Genomic DNA, 16,651 nt, shown 5'->3' with positions numbered 1-16,651 from the left:
AGTTACAGCAGGCTCTTTGCTGACCAGCTTCTTCACCTTCTAGTCAGAGCTTCCTGAAGGTCCTTTTACTCCAAGTGTCATGAGATTCTTCTCATTGTTACTTTCTTTTATGGTTACATCCTCCCCAGGAGGATCTGGATTCTACCTTTCCAGTCTTTCATAAGACACTTTAATTTCTATTACGATACTCAGCAGTTACAGGCTTACACAAGAGGACATTCCATCTTAACTGGTGCTGCTGCCACAGTTGCACAGTGGTTTGGGGTGGCTCAGTTTGGTCAGGAAGTGCATGGGAAAATAATCTTGCCCAACTGCCTAAAAGAAAATCACACTAACAAATCTGTAGCTCCTTGGCAGAAGGTCTTCTCCCTACCTCATCGTGGAATCACTGCTTTAGCTCAGACTTTATGGGAAATATTTAAAAAAAAAAAAAAAAAAAAAAAGGATTTTCTCAAAAATATTGCTAGGGTTTGAAATGCATATTAGAATTGGCCTCAAAGCAAGTGAGACCTTAACATACAGAGCAACTTTGTGTAGTTCTATCTTTGATGAGATCTGGTGGCTGTAAATCCAGTTGGACTATAAGTATGTAAAAAAAAAAAAAAAAAAAAGCAGTAAAGTGCTGGATTTGACACCTTTTTTAGTTAACAGGATAAAGTTACTGTATTCAAGATGAGTGCAAGAATGGCCTTTGTCCAAACAGACACTGAGGAAAGATATGCTGCTACACTTCCAAGTACAGAAAAGAATAGCATTTTTTACATTACACCCTTCTAACTTCCACAGTTACATTATGGCCATGTGTCTGCATTCAAACAAAGGGCACTGGCAGCAATCTAATTAGCTAATAAACAGCCTTCAGAATACAAAATCGACACTGCTTGCAGAGTATCCACCATCAAAGCCACTTTGCCAAGTCATTTCCTGAGTGCAAATACAGTTTGAGCATTTCCAGAGGTAAGTTTTCCCCTTCTCTCTTTACCAAGGACTGCAATACTGTATTCCATGTTTGTATATAGCTAGCCTGAGACAGATAGGCCTAACTGGCACAATAATTGGGCATTCACAATGTGAGCCCAAACCTCTAAAGTACACCATCAGTTTGAACTCTTTAAATAAGCAGTTTACAAGAAACAAGAAAACACTGTGTTTTGAAGTGATAGGCAAGGTTGTAACGCTTCAAAAAATATATGCAAGTAACTTAATTAATAAAAATATCACTGCCTTACATCTCAAAAATATTATAAAGATAGATAGTAAGATTTCTCCAGGCTTTCCTGTCCCTTCCCTGCTGTGGGCCACCCAACAGCCACAGTCCCTTGGGGGTATCCCTGCGCCAGTATGGTTTGCCCACAGACCACAGCCTCTTTGGAAGTCTTTTGCATGGAGCGTTGCCTTTCCAGATTGCATTCCAGAAGCATATGTTCAGAAGCATGGTTCTAGGAGTGCTCTCAGCAGCTGTGTTTCTAGCCCCTAGCTGCTGCCACTTTCCTTCTGAAATGTGTTTGGCAGGGCTTTGTGTGCTCCCCTGGCTGGCAGAAGCTCTAGCTAGCACTGGTTATTCACATAGCTCTCAGAGCTGCCTGGAAGAAGCTGTGACAGTCACAGAGTGGATCATGGCCTCCTTCCATGCAAGTCGCACTGCTACTCAAATCCTGAAATTTATACCTAATACAGTTTCCCTACAGTATCCCACCAGGACATGGTTACATGCCCAAACACATGATGGAAGCATGTCTGTCTCAGGGCCCATTTCCAGTGTCAATGACTACAGTACATGGTATTCTAAGGAAAAAAAAAAGCTTAGGCTTACCAGAAAGAAAATGAGTCTACAAATAAAAAGTTACAGAGAGTTGTAGAGGGATCCAAATTGACCCAAGACAACATAATCTAAGGATTAGTCAATAAATAATATAATACAAAATAATACTTCATCACTGTCAGGGAAAAAAAGAAAAAAAAAAGAAACACAAAAATATTCTATGGTCTCGGGTCCTTGATAAGCTATTATAAACTGCTCAGTATGGGAAGGCATCGTTTTTAAATCAAAAGTCCCACCACAGCTAAATTCATGGAATGAGTTTGTTGGGATACAGTCATGCATCAACAAAACTGAATAGGTAGTGTGATTACCTCACATATCTGGTAACGTGAATTCATTAAAGATTTGATTATTTTTCATCAGTAAAGATCACGTTTCCTGAGACAAATTAATGCAATTTCATTTTTCCAGATTTTGATTCTCAGATTAGCAGACACTATGCACTAACAACAAGCACTTCCAGTTTATCTAGAAGTATGCTGACTAGATTTGAAAGCAATCTAGCACAACAGATACTTAAAAGAAAAAAAAAAAGACTTTTCTGCATTCATTGATTTTAAGAAAATGTAGCTTGACTGCTTGACTAAGGGAAAGCATAGTTCAGGAATGCAGTAGTGATTATAGGGTCTTTAAAATTCCAGTTCCTGTAACAGGAGCTACAAGCACAGCCAGCACTGCATTAAATAACTGACACAAAGACAATGTAAACTCAGCAGACATCAAAGTAATCCACTAATCTCATTTTTAATCCAGTGTTTACACATTTGAAATATGTGATGAGGAAAAAGCAGTAAAACGTTACATACTTACTTGGATCAGATTTAGAAAATGTATCTCTGTCCAAAAGATTTCTGTTAAGAAAGGAGAGAAAAAAGTAATCTTATTAAAAAAATCAGATACCAATGAAGATACTTTTAATGATATTGATCGAGAATCTGCTTAGTTTTCTACACTTCTAATTCATAACCTTTACTTAAAGTCAGTCATACAACCAATTGAGTCTTCTCACCTTTCTTTTTGTTATGTATTTTGGTTTTGAGCAAATCCTAGCTTACGTACTCTGGAGTCTTGAAGTAAAAAGCAATACATAACAAGCATATTAACATATATGAGATACATCAGAAACAAAAATAACTATAGATCAAAAACCTCTACCACTAGATTAACATGCTAGCTGAACTAAAAAAAAAAAACAAACCTGTATACTTTATTTAAAAGAATGGTTATGACATCTCAGAGCCATTACCAAATATCTAAAGAATCTGGTGTGGATGAATAAGGTAGAACAAAACTAACAGACAAACAGGACATAGGAAAGATGAAACAGAAGCAGGAAAATTCTAAATACCCACAAAATACGTAGGGAAGAAGTTGAAAGAAGAATTTCTTTGTTACAAGGCTAATTATCACAGCCATGCTTCAGCCGCTGTGAATCATACACAGATGAAGAGACTCATTATTACCAATAGCTCTAAAGAAGGACTGAACACAAAACCATTGTCAGAACAGTTACTAATATTTCATCATCCTAAATTCAAATAAATAAACAAATAAATATTAAATTATTCTGACAAGCCAAAAAAATCGTCTGAAAACAGTAGACCATTGAACAAGAAATAGCTATTAATCTTAGGCAGCTAGTTTAGGCTTGGTATTAATTAAGAACAAAAGAAAATGAATAAAGAAAAGGTAGGTACACAGCAGCAACGTTGAAATGGTTCTAGGTATCACAACAGGCCACGATGCAAGTCAAAAATCTTGTGCCTTTGTGAGGAAAAAAGGAATAAACAAATGAAAATTGCATTTCTCAATCTAGTCATCTTGTCTTCTTAATACTCAGTACTCAATTCGAGCAATAAAGCAATAAAGGTTTAGGTAGAAATAACGAGAAGTCTGGAATACGCTTATATATGAAGAAAACACTTCTACATATTGATGCTGATCCCCACGTAGGCAGAACAAGGAGAAACAGGACTGGCTGTAAACTAAATTCTCTGCCCTTCGAGTGCATAAGTTGAACTTTATTCAACTGCTTTACCATTTTTCTTGGTTAAAAGTAGCCAGACCTGATATGAAATCTCTGCCACTGAATATATTTAGGAACAAGTTAGGAAGCCACAAGTCTTAACAGTTCTTTGATCTTACCCTGGAGCAAGAGACAGATTAAATAAGCAGTTTACATCACTTATAACTTACTATTTTTAATAATTAGTGAGTCTGTCTAAAGGTCACCATTTATTACTCTCATTCAGATCTGAATCACATTATTTTCATGCCACTGCACAGTATTGAAATGCATACAAATATGTTGCTAAATACAGGTTTTCTAAGCAGTGCATTTTGCATTTACACTTCAACAAGGAAAAGATACTGTGTCACCAGTTCAGATATTGCCAAACCCACAGTTCAGAACAGGCAATGTGAGCAGGATAGCTTTAAAAGAAGCTGTCACTTATTTAAGCCAAATCATTAAAATTATTACTTGTGAATGAACCTAAAGTCTGCATATACTACTTCTTCAAATGAAATTGTTTTTATTTCCGAAACACAATTCCTATAAACCTTGAAAATTTCAGAATTAAGAGTGACATGGAAAAAAAAAACCCAGCGCTTCAGCTTAGAGGATAGGCATCCCGTGCTCACACTTCTTTGAGCCACCAAGCATTTGTTGTCAGGGACCTAATGAACCAAGAACACCTGATTTTCCAAACTGTTAATAACCAACTAAAATACTAACACAAGAACTAAGCACACTTAGTGTTCAAGCAATGTAGGCTTCGAAGGGAACTTCAAAAGCCAACACCAACAGGAAACAAAGGTCTGATTTGTTCATCTAACAGCTCAGGCTGCACAATTTCTTTAGTGTATTTTCATTTTAGTGGGAAAACGATCAAAATGCTCCTTTAAATGTATGAGAACTGCAAGTCACAGAAGCACAGGACAATCTGCAACCAAAAGAAATGCTAAGAGCAAAAGGAGAAAGAAGATTGGATATACTTCTAGAACTTCATGTAGTCTTTACCCCTTTAACAGTCTGAGCAGCAAACGTTTTGCTTACGAAAGCATTCTCTTGGATAGTACTCTATTTTCTCAGGAAAGCTCACAAATTCACAAACAAGAGATGCCAAAAACTTCTTACTTCCTCCTAATTAAAATATCCAGAAAAAAGGACTTCTATTTCAACTGACCACAATGAGTAAATTCTTTCTATACCGCTATGATAAACAGTGCAGAAAAACAACGCAAAAAGAAAACAAGAAACTACTACAAATCATGAGGATTTTTTTCCCCTCTGGAGAAACATGTACATCAAACACCTGCAGTGAAGAACTCTGCGAATATCTGCGCAGAAAGTGCTATCCTACAGTCACAGATCCTGAAGGAATTCGTTTTGCCCCTTCTGAAACACTTGCAGGAGCACAGATGACTAAGGGAAGAAAAAACAATAGAAGCCATGGCAATAACACCTACTTAGTCTGCTATGGAAAGTACAGAGGAGATTAGAAATACTGGAATAAAGATTTCTTTATCTGTATAATGAGAGCAATTTCCCAAGGGGGGGGAGGAAAAAAAAGTAATCAGTAAAGAAGAAAAGTTAAAATGCCTTGTGTGGAATCACTTTGTTCATACAGCTTCATGAACTCCATAAACATGTCAGTATGTCTATGACAGTTTCTGCCCAGTGCTTTCCTTCAAAAAATTCTGCACTATGTTCAGTGTAAAACTTGAAGATCTCATTTATATAACAGACTCTTGAAGATCCACCGATCTAGTCAGCAGTGTTTGCTGAACAGAAATCATGGCTATGTGGCTTTGTATGATCTGAATGTAATATACATATGCATTCTACATATATGTTGAGAAAGACAGATCTACCTTAAAAACTAGTATTTACTCACCTCATTCACATATAATTTGCTTCTATTTTGACTTTTTTAATGATCAATATACTATCTTCCTGTCGTGCAAGCTTCTAAATTTAACCCTTCATTACACTTAACTGCTACACAGAAGTAAATTCAGTTCCTCCAACAGAAATTACAGAAATTTGGCACTGAAGAACAGACCACAGGAACTACAGAACTGAATACTTTAATGTGTGTTCCTCTAGTTTCAAAAAACTGTATTATTGGACAAATACGTGTTTACACACTGTTTTAAACTGAAACCCCTAGTGATAAAATCAAGATTTACTTCAGATGGATTTGTTAGAATCCTTCCAGGTGCTAAAGCTTTGTTTCTCTTCATCTTTAGATTATATTTAAGAAAACAAAGTGCACTGGGTATCAGCTGGGATAGAGTTAATTGTATTCAGAGAGCCTTGTATGGTGCTCTCTAAATACGTATTTTGGATTTTTCATGAAATAGTGGGGATAACATACCCATGGTTTGTTGTTGGGCAGTGCTTGAACAGGATGAAACTATTTTCAGCTTCTTGTGCTGCCTGCCAGTGAGGGGCTGGTGTTACTCAAGGAGCTCATGTAGTCCTGTGCTCTGCATGTGTCACCAGAGCAGCCGTGACACCATAGAGATGTTTTGGCTACCACTGAGCATGCTGGCACCGCATCAAGGCTGGCTCCAACCCGAAGCCATAGGGTGTAGGTGGGTGAGAAGAGGGGAGGGGACACAGCCACCAGAGCTTACCCAAATCCACCAAAGGGATTTTCCGTACCCTGTGATGTCATGCTCAGTAATAACAGCTGGAGGGAGGTGGGAAAGGAGAATGAAAGACTCCGGTTAGGAAAGCATTCGTCTTCCCAAGAAATCAGTGCACATCCTGAGGCCCTGCTTCACAAGAAGTGACTAAACTTTGCTGACTGGAAGTACAGGATAACTTCCATCATTTTGATTGCGTGCAACCTTTGCTTTCTTTCCTCATGAAAATGCTCCTGTCTCAAATCCACAAGGCACTTTTTTGTTTTGCTTCTTTTTCCTCTGCCTCATTCCCCACCCCTCCCCACCCATGTAACTATGATGCACGACCAGCCCCGCTTTCCTGGAAATAACTGAATATCTGCCTCCAGATAGGAAGTGGTGAATGAATTCTTTATTTTGCTTCGCTTGTGTGTGCAGCTTTTGCTTTATCTATTAAACTGTCTTTATCTCAGCCCACCAGTTTTCTCACTTCCACCTCTTCAACTCCCCCCACGTCCCGCTGGGAGGTAGAGGAAGCCAGTGGCTGTGTGGTGCTGTGCTGCCTGCCGGGAAACAGCATTCGCTGGTTTGCAAACACAACATTGAGTTACCCATGCAAGACTGATTATTAATTTTTAGAAAGCATGTATTCTAAATATAATATACTCTTATATGAGCATACATCAGTTTTCTTTTTCACTTGAATTACTCCATGGGGACGCTTGTATGATGCTGCATTTTGGGATTTTAATGAAAACTGTGGTGATAACACACCCATGGTTTGTTGCTGAGCAGTGCTTGCACACAGCCAAGGACTTTTCAGCGTCTCATGCTGCTCTGCCAAGGAGGCTGGGCATTTGTCTTCCCAGGAATCCATCACACACACTGAGCCTTGCCTCCCCAGAAGTAGAGAACACCTGCCTGCCAAACAGGAGTAGCAAATGAATTCCTTGTTCTGCTTTGCCTACACACGCAGCTTTTGCTTTACCTAATGAACAGCCTTTATCTCAACCTGCATTTTTTTCACTTCTGCCTTCCCAACCCCATCCCCCACCCTGGGTCAGGGGCAGCTGTGCAGTGCTGAGCTGCCAGCCAGGGTTAAACTACAATAATAATTCATTAAACAAATTCATTTTTATTTCCTTCTTTTAATATCAGGCCCATGTGTCCTTTTTTCCTCAAAGAATATCCTGACAAATTTCTTCTTTTTTTGTTGTTGTTGTTTTGTTCAGAACCATATCAATTTCAATGCTAATTTTAATCTGTTTTACATCACAGTAGTCAATGTCTCTCAACCTTAATTGCTACCACTGGACTTCCCATGGTCACTCCTAGGAAAGGCAATATACGACCCAAAGAATCTACTTGAGTGAAGAGTCCACTTGACTTTTTGCAGAGTAATTTACTGAATATTTTTTTTCACTTGTAATGCTAGCTGAAGTAATCATCCTTCCCTAGCTATTTATACTCTCCTATATTGTCAGAACACAATAAAAAAGAAGCTACTAGCCTCCAGATTCAAAATGCCCTGGACCTAAAACTGGATTAGATAATTTCTCAGAATTTTACCTCCTTGACAGAATGACTGGTTCTTATAGGAAAGGCTTGGAGGAGAGAAAACGGTGGCTCTCCTGACTAAGAGGCAGTTAGGATGAGCTGTTCTGATTACCTTCACTCTCTGGGGCACCTGAAGGTCTGAGAAGAACACAAACATATCTCTGATAAGCATGCTTAAGAAAACATCCACAACACTCCTTTGGAGAAGAAACTGATTCTTCTCGTTCACAAGATGATGAAGAAATAATTGTCAGCCTCCAGAGTAACATTAATCATCAAGTTACAAATATACTGATTCAGAAGTCTTTCTCTTTGGAGAAAGAGGGAAGCAAGGAGCACGGCTGGAGCAGCACAGCTTCCCTACGTTTTTATGACTACACACAAAAAACATTATCTGACTAAATGCATAAAACCAGTGTTAGGACAATACCTCTATTAAAACTGCTGACTGCTGTCAGGGGTTAAGCCAACAATAAAGATGGAATCGCCAAATTTCTATACTTATGTATATGGTAACAATGGTTTTGCAGCAGTTATCTGTGGAAACTGACAGGAATGAAGAAATACTCGTGCAGATGAAGCAGACCTATGTGAAAGTTGAGTTGTTTCACTTTAAATAAACAAAAGTCCATTTATGAACAGTCCCAGTTTTGGCTGGCATGAGCAAACAGCTCACATCACAGCCTAACTCTCCTTCAGTACCATACCAATTATTACTTGAAAACAACAGAATGAACCTGCTACATTTATGTTTCTAAGGCTGGGCATGCAAACAGTCTCTGGCTCTGAGCTTTCAGAGACATAACGCGGAAAACGGCACTGAGGACCCCTGGCAATCCAAAGCTCTGGCAGCTCAGTCTAAGGTCAGCTCATTGGTCCTTCTCCAGCTACTTTTATTCAGTTGATCCAAATCCATGGAGATGCTGTTCTAGTTTAGATGTATTTTAATATAACGTATAATAATGTATAAAGCACATAAATTGTTTTCACATAGTTTTTTTCTGAAACAATCCTTTAAAGGGTACACATCAAAAAAGTCATTTAAGAAGTGAATCTACCTAGGCCTTTGATGCTGCCTCCCAAAGTATTCTCCTGCAGAAACTGGCAGCCTGTGGCTTGGATGGGTACAGTCTTGGCTGGGTAAGGAACTGGCTGGAGGGCCAGGCCCAGAGAGTGGTGGTGAATGGAATTAAATCCAGTCGACAACTTGTCACGAGTGGCATTCCCCAGGGGTCGGTGCTGGGGCCAGTCCTCTTCAATATCTTTACTGATGACCTGGATGAGGGCATTGAGTGCACTCTCAGTAAGTTTGTGGATGACACCAAGTTGGCTGGAAGTGTGGATCTGCCTGGGGGCAACGAGGCCCTACAGAGGGATCTGGACAGGCTGGATCGCTGGGCTGAAGCCAGTGGGATGAGGTTCAACAAGACCAAATGCTGTTTCCTGCACTTTGGCCACAACAACCCCAGGCAACGCTACAGGCTTGGGGCAGAGTGGCTGGAAGACAGCGTAGAGGAAATGGACCTGCGGGTATTGATTGATGCTCAGCTGAACATGAGCCAGCAGTGTGCCCAGGTGGCCAAGAAGGCCAATTGCATCCTGGCTTGCATCACAGAAATAGTGTTGCCAGCAGGAACAGGGGAGTGATTGTCCCCCTGTACTCAGCTCTGGTGAGGCCGCACCTCGAGTACTGTGTCCAGTTTTGGGCCCCTCACTGCAAGAAAGACACTGAGGCCCTGGAGCGAGTTCAAAGAAGGACAACAAAGCTGGTGAGGGGTCTGGAACACAAGTCTTATGCGGAGCGGCTGAAGGAGCTGGGATTGTTCAGTCTGGAGAAGAGGAGGCTCAGGGGAGACCTTATTGCTCTCTATAACTACCTGAAGGGAGGCTGTAGTGAGCTGGGGGTTGGCATTTTCTCTTGTGTAACTGGTGATAGGACTAGAAGGAATGGCATCAAGCTGTGCAAGGGGAGATTCAGGCTGGACGTTAGGAAATACTACTCTAAAAGAGTGGTCAGGCACTGTAATGGGCTGCCCAGGGAGGTGGTGGAGTCACCGACGCTGGAGGTGTTCAAGGAATGTTTGGAGTTTGTGTTGAGGGACATGGTTTAGTGAGAACTGTTGGTGATTGGTGGATGGTTGGAGTGGGTGATCCTGTGGGTCTTTTCCAACCTTGGAGATTCTATGATTCTATGAATTTGTACAATGAATACAATATTCCTTCTCAGCCACTGTGGGACGGGGGAGGATGCATTATTTACACAAGCAGTGAAAGAAAGAAAAGAAAATGAGGAAAATTAGTTGTTACACACTTCCTACTACCTAATCCTTTCTCCACTTTCCCTTACATTACCTTTCTGAGGCCTAAAATAGTTGGTTTCAACTGTGCAAAGGTGATACAGTGAGTCACCAGTGAGCATCCCGCATCCTGTCTGGGGAGGATCATGGTGGTAGCATGGAGGATCAGGTCATCTCAGGAGGATTATGATGTTGATGGTTTCCTTCTCCAAATTCTTAGGGTCCCCACATGGGGCTACTTTTCCAACCCACTGTTACACCATGATCTCTCTTTGTTGGTCTGTAACTCCATTTTGCATTCAAACTTACCATATTTGTTACACCTGTTTGGTTCTTTCCCTTTGGTTCCATTATTATTTCAAAAAATAGCGTTGCCCGTATCCCAAGTCTGCTCTTCTTTACAAACCACTGGTAAGGTCTCCACAGGTATCCCATACCTCCTCTTTCCATCCTCCACCTCTGCTACTCCACCTTGCATCCTGTGTTCCCACAGTGCTCCTCTGCACTACATCATTCTGTGACGGTCACAGATACCTTATTCTGCACTAAACAACCACTTGCTACTGCTATCTATAGAAGAATAATAGCTATGTCATGTCATTGCACAAGCCAAAGAGAAACGATCTAAGTGGTAGCTGTCTGATCTTCAGAAAAACTGCTTTTGTAGCCAAGAAAATCCAAACAGAGCACCAAGTAGGCAAAGACAAGTTCAGACAAAACCTGGCAAGTCCTGAGACTTCACACGGTACAAAACTTGGTAACTGGTCCCAACAGTGGCAAGACTGCATCTACAGGGCCACAGGTCTGCCTTAAATTTTACAGTTAATGTGTGCTCTGCTTAAAGTTCAAATAATACATGCACACACAGGAAAAAACAAACTATACAGTCTATCAGCAATGCATCTCTAGGATTGTTTTGATGGAGGCCATCAGCCATTTATATGTTTTTCTTGAAGCCAGATGGCTGTCTAGGTGGTTTCATTTCAAAGAAAAAGCATGCAAGATCAACCTCCTGTTGTCAGCCATCCATAAACACGGATAAGCAGATTTTGTAACCAGTCTGGACACATATACACAAAACGACAGGAAAATGAAAAGCAGACTTAGAATCAGGATTTTATATCCTCTGCTCTGTACTATATGGAGTTACAAGCTCAAATAATTTGTTACATCTTTTATCATTGCATCTTTCTGCCATACAGATTTCTAAAAAAAAAAAAACAAAAACAAGGAAGTAAACATACTGACTGAGAGAAGAGAGCTTACTAGAAATCAGTCCTTATGACAATCAAAGAAAAAATCAAACATGCTTTGGATACCACAACCACTAGAAAGGAACTGCTTAAGACTTTCAGACTGTCAAGCAAATGGAAAGGCAAAAATCCTGAGGCCATACATTTTCCTCCATGCAAGAAACCTGAAATTAGATTATTCTCATAAATGAGAATAGGATTTGTTTAATTCCATTCATCCCATTCATTAATATTAAATTTCTGTACAAATTGTGAAACTGTATAGAACTGATCCAAACCAGGCACAGACAACCAATTATACTTCTGAACCAACTGTAAGGAGTCTACTCTGCCTTCCTGCACATTATGCCTGGCATGGGAATACAGAACCTGTCCAGCATAAACACAGAATGATGAGGACAGTTCACCTTTTTCTGCATAAAGCTTAGCATAAAGCTGTGTCAATGTTTTGCAAGAATTTTACCATCTCTCAGATATCTGTAGCATCATCATTGAGACAGGTCCTGGTTTCAGCTGGGACAGAGTTCATTTGCTTCACAGTGCCTGCTGTGATGCTACATTTTTGCTTTAGATTTGGCTTTATGACTGCACGTCATAAAGAGATCAAACTACTTCTTCACTTTTCTACAGATATGCAGAAATTACTCTAAGGAAGATAATTCTGTTTGACACCTCCTCAGTAGGCAAATAAACACTAACATGAGGCACAATGAAACTCTTTACTTCCTTGCAAGATAAGGTTTCATAAAGGCTGTGGTTTAATCAGGAGACTCCAGATCAGTGCACCCAGTAAAAAGTAGCAGCAGAGATTACCATTATATTGATCATGACAAAAACTGAAAAGCCACTGTGTATGTAACTCCACTGAGAGCAGGGAAGATAAGAATAGACTGTGACACTTTTCCTACATTTAACTTGACTGTAGTCAATGAAGAATATGAGCAGTGTCACATTCCGGCTGTCACATGAGGGCACACCCAGACACCAGATGAGCAATCTCAAACATTCCTGTTACTTTCTTCCCCTTAACGCAGCCTGAAGTTTACCTCAAGCTCACATGAGACCACAAGTTTCTACCTGCAGCTGGTAAGTGTAGATTCAAGTCTAGGCACACGCCTATAAACAGTGTGCTGTGCAAATGCATCTTTGGAGTAAGATAAGCTTTTTGGCTGGAAAGCAATAGCAGAGTAAAATATAAAAGAACAACCCATATTCTCTTTCACACATCGACTGGAGAGTCAAGGTCTTGATCCCATCTTCCACCATATGACAATCATCCAAAGCAAAGCCAATCTGCAATTTAAAAAACAAAAAGCACAGCAGGTCTTCATCAGACCATGAACACATGATGGAGGGAGCTACTGGGTACAAAGGGAGATGACTGCAAGACCAACTAACTAGACAACCCTGGACTTCTGCCAATACCGGAGGATCCTCCCAGGCGTCACATTTAAGTTGTTCTGCTACATTAAATCTGGCTCTTGAGTCATAGAATACAGATCCCTGATAAAACAATCTTAGAGGTTTATAAACCTGTATCTTAGACGAGCTGAAAAAAGACTGAACTTCTTCTTTGATAGACACTGAATAGTAATTATTAGAAAAATTATTTTCTTGCTTTTCTAGCACTTGTGAAACTACAGCCAGTAGTTGGCTGGCATTCAATAAACAATGAGTATTATACGAAAGGTTTTTGGCCATAAAGAAACCCCAAGAGTATCAACTAACATCCAAGACATCTGTTGAATGCATTTTTCATAGACAAAGTATTACCCATCATATGAGACGCACGTCTCCCAAAGGCCTGCCTCCAGCCCCTCCACCAAACTGGCCTGTAGTGCAATCCCACCTGCACAGTACTGACACCCAGCTAGTCTGATCACATGGACAGCGTGGGCATGCCAGGCACAATGAGTTAGGAAATGCCAACAGATGAACCACAACAAAATGCAAGTAGAAGCTGTATCCTCGCTGAAAAAAGTAATACAATAAGCAAACAACAAAAAAACACCAGAGAGGTAAAAGTGTTGACTAGAATCTGAAATTTCTTTGTGGCGCAGCCAGACATGGAACCTAACACCTTGCACTGCTTCACCTGCCCACCAAACTGCAGCACATCTACAAACTGGAAGAGGTTCCCACATTTACTATAATCAAAACAAATACTTAAAACAAAAAATACGTATACAAAAGATTTATGATCAGCTGGTAACTACTGATGTAAACTAGCAACCAAATTGGCTCCGCAACTCTGTAAATACCAAGGGAAAACTAACAACATGACTCAAATTGTTTTTAAAGCATTTCTCTGCATATGTCTGAAAATAAACAGTTATTAATTCTGAAAGAATTTCAGCGTTTGCTGAACTTTGCACGCTTGACTCTCACTGTATTTCACAATTTTTTTTAACCTTATTTTTCCAGAGCTTTAGCCTAGGAATGCTTTTACAGATGATTCACAACCATGTGTTTATGGTTAATCTCTGCTCCAATCATTTCACACTCAGATCTGAAGCATGATTTTGCAATCAAAAGCTGTCACTGCAGAACATCAAGAAGGGAATCACCCTGGAAATTCCTATCCTACACTTGACATCAAGAGTTATCAGGATTACAAGATGTTTTTAGAAGTTTTCTTTCCCTTGTTTAAGCAAAACGGATGGCTTTTGAAAGTATGTCAAAGATACATACAAAGAAATTAACATGTAAACAATGTCCTAAGATTAGCTATAACTAATGTCAGCTATGATCACCTATGTCATACACCTGCAGTTACGAAGGACTGGATGCATTTTCAAATAACTATGAAACTTAGGCTTGAAGAAGATGCTGCAGGCTGATAGAAGCAAACTTTGGAATAAAAAAACCCAAAATCTTCCCTTTATATATGAACTGGGTCAAAAGCAGCATTAAGAATTCTGACATCTGTAATTCTGATAGGTTATCTGAAGAACCTAAAGTAATGCTATCGGTCCTGTTTGCTTTAACACCTAACAGAATCCCTTCTGTGCAAACATGGGTTCTGTGCTTGCTGCAGGTAAACTTTGTGGAGATAGGCTGAACATCAGCACCTTCACATCATCTCAGCCACTGATAGCTCCAGTATTCCAAATTCAACCTTACTACATTTGCCACATTCTCATATTTTTTTAATGATAAAACACTAAAACATACTTATTAAGGGAATATATTTAGTGTGTTTACCAAAAACAAACGAACAAACAAAAATCCGTTAGCATACAAACATACAAAGGGAAGAGAGGGAGTGGTCTGACTGAAGTTCCGAGCCCTGAACGTCTGCCCTCACAGCAGCAGTGCTAACAGAGGTAACTCCCAGGCAACAGCAGCAGAAAATGGAGCAGAGTGGCACAAACTTTGTCTCATTTCCCATCAGGAAATAACAACGACAGTTCAAGTTATCTGCCAGAAGCTGCCAGTTCTGCTGGCGAGAGGAACCGCCGCTCTTCATCTGCTGGGGCATATTTAAAGAGATGGCAAAACGAGAGCGAAAACAAACATAAAAAAAATATATCACAAAAATAATAATTCCAGACCGCTAATGAAAACGTCTCTGTGTTTCACAAAGAGAGAACGCGCTATTTCTGAAATCCCGGTAAACAAACCAGGGCCAAATAAAGGCGGAGGAGCAGAACAGCACACACTGCGTCCCGTGTTAGGGGTCGGCATTTTTAGCAGCAGCGGTCGGGCAAAACGTGACGAGGCTCCGCGCCAGGTTTCCTAAGAGTTTTGCAAGAGAGCCTTACAAATATACTAAAGGACTACTCCGGATGGGAGTTTTTTTCCTTCCCCTCTGCGGCACTTGGGACAGCTCCAGAAGTTAAACGCCGACTGAGAACGCAGCGCAGCGCAGCGTTCCCCGGCTCGGCTCCACCGCCGACTGCTCCGGGGCTGCCCGAGGCGCGGACCCACAGCGCGCCTCCGCGGGAGGGAAACCGCTCCGCGCCGCCGCCTCACCTGCAGGACACGGAGAGCTCCACCTTCGTGGCCGGGATGCTGGAGCTGAGCACGTTAAAATCCCCCACGGACGCCATGTTCGGGAACCCACCACTCCTGCCCACCTTCTGCTGCCCCGGCGGCTTCTCCAGCCCGAACATGAGGCAGCGCGGAGGGCGGCCGGCGCTGAAGAAGGGAGGGACGGAAAGGAGGAGGCGGCGCCGGGCGGCCCTTCTGCGGTGCGACGGCCGCTGACCGCGCGCGGAGTCCCGGGCACTCCGCTCCGCACCGCCTCGCACCGCCGACTGAGGAACGGGGCGCTGACGTCACCGCGAGCGGGAGCCGCCTGAAGGGAGCGGAGTCCGGCTGCTTGCCGCCCGCCTGCCGTTCTCTGCCTTGCGCCGACGAGCCCGTCCCGTCCGGTCCCGCTGCTGCTAGCAGCCCACCCTCTCGGTCCACGAGGGAGAGGATCTCCGCGCCGCCAGCGCCACAGCGGCTCTGCACGGGAGACCTCTCCCCGCCCAGCCGGGTCCTCCACTCGCCTTAGCCCGCTGCCGGCCCGAACTCGTGGCTCACGCGGACAAACCAACTTAAAAGGAAAGGGGAAGCTCGCTCTCTCCTACGAGGAGCGCCCGCTCCCTCACAGCGTTCCGCGCCGCCAGGGGGCGCCCTTCCGTCCTGCGCTGCCCCTCAGCGCCCCGCGCCGCCCTCAGGCGGGAGGGAAAGTGCCGGGTTTCTGCCGAAAAAACTGTGTTAGAAGGCTCTGGAGTGAAAAGATGCGCTTCTGCCTTGGTCATTAGATACACTAAAATGTGAATGTCGTCTTCTCATGCCTCTGTCTTTCGTTAAAAACCATTAATTCCACCATACTGAATCTGTTTAAAATAATTCACAGTAATTGTAAAAGTTCGATTACCTTCTGTCTCGCATCGTTTTGTGTTTGATTTGCTTTCAGTTCCATGGTACATAAGGGGCTCCAAACACTCATTTCTCATGGCACTTCTATGGGAAGAAAGGATCAGAGAGTAAGGCACAGACAAGGGAACCTCTGTGTTGCAGTCACCTGTATTTACACAACAGAACTGATTGAGTTGTAATTAGATGATACATCATATTTACACAACGTGACTACA

General features: G+C 41.7%; 1 protein-coding gene across 1 annotated transcript in view; it reads right to left on the bottom strand.

The window, feature by feature from the left end:
• The window catches only part of CPNE8 (copine 8), a 92,668-nt gene extending 76,473 nt beyond the window's left edge, over nt 1-16,195 (bottom strand). The window contains exons 1-2 of the mRNA XM_085217572.1: nt 15,540-16,195; nt 2,633-2,673 (exon numbers count right to left, since the gene is read on the bottom strand). Coding sequence (XP_085073698.1) covers nt 2,633-2,673; nt 15,540-15,679 — 181 coding nt within the window. The 5' untranslated portion in view covers nt 15,680-16,195. The remainder of the gene's footprint in view (nt 1-2,632; nt 2,674-15,539) is intronic.
• Between the last annotated feature and the right edge of the window lie 456 nt (nt 16,196-16,651).

Source organism: Meleagris gallopavo, chromosome 1, assembly GCF_905368555.1.
Source record: "Meleagris gallopavo chromosome 1, MGAL_WU_HG_1.1, whole genome shotgun sequence".
In the NCBI taxonomy this organism is placed as follows: domain Eukaryota; kingdom Metazoa; phylum Chordata; class Aves; order Galliformes; family Phasianidae; genus Meleagris; species Meleagris gallopavo.
Note: the sequence above shows the minus strand (reverse complement) of the source record. Positions and strands in the feature narration are given on the sequence as shown.